The sequence below is a fragment of the Copidosoma floridanum genome, unplaced genomic scaffold, assembly GCF_036245765.1.
Source record: "Copidosoma floridanum isolate Cflo_tuat_1 unplaced genomic scaffold, Cflo_Japanese_pri ptg000021l, whole genome shotgun sequence".
NCBI classification, from domain to species: domain Eukaryota; kingdom Metazoa; phylum Arthropoda; class Insecta; order Hymenoptera; family Encyrtidae; genus Copidosoma; species Copidosoma floridanum.
In genome coordinates this window covers 23,118,892-23,122,596 of record NW_028321898.1, presented here as the reverse complement: position 1 = coordinate 23,122,596, position 3,705 = coordinate 23,118,892, and the positions used below count along the sequence as shown (strand labels likewise).

At 33.0% G+C, this 3,705-nt stretch overlaps 1 protein-coding gene across 1 annotated transcript; it reads left to right on the top strand.

Annotated features, from left to right (window-relative positions):
* The first annotated feature begins 1,585 nt into the window (after positions 1–1,585).
* Positions 1,586–3,705, top strand: LOC149374201 (uncharacterized). Its single transcript, XM_089594715.1, has 3 exons — positions 1,586–1,611; positions 2,102–2,658; positions 2,761–3,705. The coding sequence occupies exons 2-3, from the start codon at positions 2,118–2,120 to the stop codon at positions 3,627–3,629; spliced, it is 1,410 nt and encodes a 469-aa protein (XP_089450841.1). The 5' UTR covers positions 1,586–1,611; positions 2,102–2,117; the 3' UTR covers positions 3,630–3,705.

Sequence of the window (3,705 nt, the reverse complement as noted above, 5' to 3'; positions counted from 1 at the left end):
ACGTGGATTTTGGTTTATATAATGTACTTGGAATTTTTATCGAACGCATTGATATTGAAGCATTTTTTTTTTTTTTTTTCTCATCGAGTATCCAGTCGACTTATGAATAAATAATTTTCAAAAGAAAAAAAAAAAAAAATTTATTTATGATCTTTTGGAGTGGGTAATAATATTTCGTGACTTTAATTGTTACTTATTATTATGTATACATAATCTATAGCAATGGAATTGAAATAACCATCGTATAAATAATTTTTCTCGTAATGAGTGGTTGGCTGCCACAATCACACATATACAGAGAAAATGTGTTTAACGTCGTTTGCTGTTTAATATCCATTTAAATTACAATCTTCCATTACATATCAATTTAGTGTAAATTTTAAGTAATTCATAGATTTAAAAACAATTGTTGTAATGATAACATTATTTTTTTGCTGGAACTAGATAAGTCCTGTTCTACTATGTCAAAGCATATACTTGTCACGTTTTATGATTTAGGCATTAAACTACAAACGTCAGCATTTAGATTTTACCTTATAAAAATTTGTGTGTAAACTTTTGAACTGATAGTCGATTTACATGTCTTCATAAGTTTATTCGTACATTTTGGCACTCGATAGATATCACTCGGATCACTTACATTATGCTCAAAAATAGATGATTTTTTTCTCTGGCAAAAATATAAGGCACATCAGTAAAGCAGTCGTGCCTAAAAATGACTCGTATCCCAGAAAACGTGTGTGACCAAATAAAAGTAACTGCAGTGATCGTTATAAGATTTTTCTTTGTTTTGTACTTAAAAAAAAATATTTTTCATAATGTTTTCTCAGAAGTTCAAATTCAGTCAGGTTTGTTTTTAATTTAACAGCTAAGTTAAATTAATAAGATTTAAAACATTACGATCTCTAACTCCCACAAGTAAGCATTCAATATTTTTTATTAAGATAGTCACACATGGTTGTTCTCGACCTAATCCATTTAATAATTGATTTCTGTAGTGATAATTGTTGATCTTTCTTAGCTGATGTAATAAAATATCCTCAGCAACTTTCGGTTGTACATAACTGACAAAAATATAAAAAAATTTAACAAAATAAAAAAAGGGTAATCTAACAGTGATACGGATTTTATATACATACATACCTATATATATATATATTTCGATTGTGTACGTTTATGAATTGAAGAAGTAATAATACTCATACAGGAAGAGTAATTTTTCAATGAATGAGAAAAACAGTGGTTGGATTAAATAATTTTTTTAGGATATTAGGTTAATAACGATGAAACAATGAGCTTATTGTCTTATATCAAATTGTTTCTTTGTTTAGTGGCTGATAACACAATTTTCTTATCTTTACGTTTCATACAACGATTGGAAATCAATATGTATAGTCTGATAATTTTATCTATTCATATATTATAAGATATGATCCGTTGTAAAACTATTGTTTAAACGTGTGTAGGAATTTGTAGTCGTTAAAATTCCACACTAACTAGACGCAGACCACGTGATTTTTTTCTATTCTATTGTTTCCATATATACTGTGTAATATAAAGACGATGAATTATTTTTGGAGACAGTCGACGATTGTCCAACGTCTACAGCAGGTAAGTACTTGTTGAACTCATTACAACTTCTTCTAACAAAATATAATATGTATGTGTAAAGCTGATTGAAACATTTTAGAAGTTATACTTCTATAGGCACGTTGTGCGCGAGAGTGCATCAACGATGGTGGCCTTCGTATGTGACAGATGTGAGCGTGTGACCTTGGAGATGTAGGCCAGTCTGTATATTGTTTATATTGTATTGTGCCGTAATATATATTGTTTATAATCGTTCATTTATGGAACTTTAAAATAATTATTGAAACTATACCCAATTAACGTCGGTATACTTATTCCAACGATAATATTGCACCACTTTCGTACACAATAGTGTTTCGTAGATGGTATATTTGTAATAATAATTAAATTGTCTGCCATATAATATCATAGAAGTATAACTTCATACTTGGGTACACCAGCACCCACTGTCTACTGGTTATCAACAGTTACATTTGTAAAATTAACAAATTTCCAAACTTTTACAATACAGGTCTAGGCCGTAAAAAATGTCACTCGCAAAGATCATTGTGGCCTTGGGTCTGATGTGTGTCGTCATGCAAACGGTTGGGGCACAAAATTTCTCCAAGGAGTACATCGAGAATCTACCTCATAGAGATATGCCACTGCACTACGGACTTTCCTATGGAACTAACGAAAGCATTATGTACATGATCTGCCTTGAGAATCCTAGAGAGTTAAGTTGTCGATTTGTCTTGAATATGATGGACAATACCAACAAGACGTGCATAGTAGAGTTTTCACATGTCCATAGTTCTGTAGGAAATGGTTACATAACTCTTCATAGGAAGCTGGTAAAAAATACAGCTGTTCTGGAATGGGGAGCATTTGAAGACACGTATGAGTCAGATGGAAAGATGAGTATTGTCGACATGGACAATTGTAATTCTGTCACTTTAAGAGATTCAAATATATATGCATTGAGTAGTTCTATACTTGATGTGATCTCTTATCACGATAACTACTACGTCTTGTTTGATCGTTGCGTCGGACAGGGAAATTCATGCATAGTTCGATACAACCGCAAAGGTAATAATTTATAAATTAAAGCTTGGGGTGTAAATGGCACTCATAATCGTAATTAAAAATAAAACAATATGTACTCACGTGTGATTCTCTGATTATTTCCAGGTATAAGAATCGGTAGACAGTTTACTTTGCCTTCGGGGTATTACGATGAAGCAATTTTCGCAGATCAGCTCAATCCAAATGACGGGGTATTTTTCATTAAATTTAAGTTGATCGACAAAAAGGGGAATAGGGTCGCTGAATACGTAGGCTACGATGATTTTGAGACTTCATTCAACGACAGCTTCGTAACGTCGATTGATATTATTGGAAAGCGTCATAAGTCTGCAAGTGATCACGGGTACTTGTCAGTATGTATACCAGAAGTTGATCGTAAGAAGGAAGTAGTTCGCTGCTCACAATATAACAAAAACCACAAGGTAATGGATACCGAAGTAGCATTAGAAAGGCATCATAGTATACTCGATATATTCAATCGTCCACATGGTGGCATTATCATAGTTTACTTTGACTGTATGATGTTACGTTTGATAAACTGTGACATTTCTCATGTCAAGGTCCAGGTGATGGATATGAATGGTAACGTTACAACGAATACCGAGTTGATCGTTCTTGAGTTGCAATATTTGACCATAGATTTCGAAGAGATTCGGATCAATTACTTAGAAACGGACACCCAGTATTGCTTTTACTTTACCTACATAAAAGAGGTAAATCCAACAAGTGAAGAATTAGACGAGGTGTCTATCAGCGATACTCATGATATAAAAGTGGAGTATCTTAAAAGGTGTATAAACAAAAAGGATGGCATATCAGGTGTTGCCACCCGTAACTGTACCCCAATCAGTAAATCCCTTGCGTGCATGGACGATTGCACGCAGGAGTATTTAAACAAGTGTATGAACAATTGCTCAATCAGCACGATAAGCATCTGGTATCCAATCGAAGAGATCTTATACAAATTTCCATAGAAGCTGACGAAGTCGCTAGATAAATCGGCTAAATATATACATATGCATTCAACCTCATACTGAATATTATATCCTA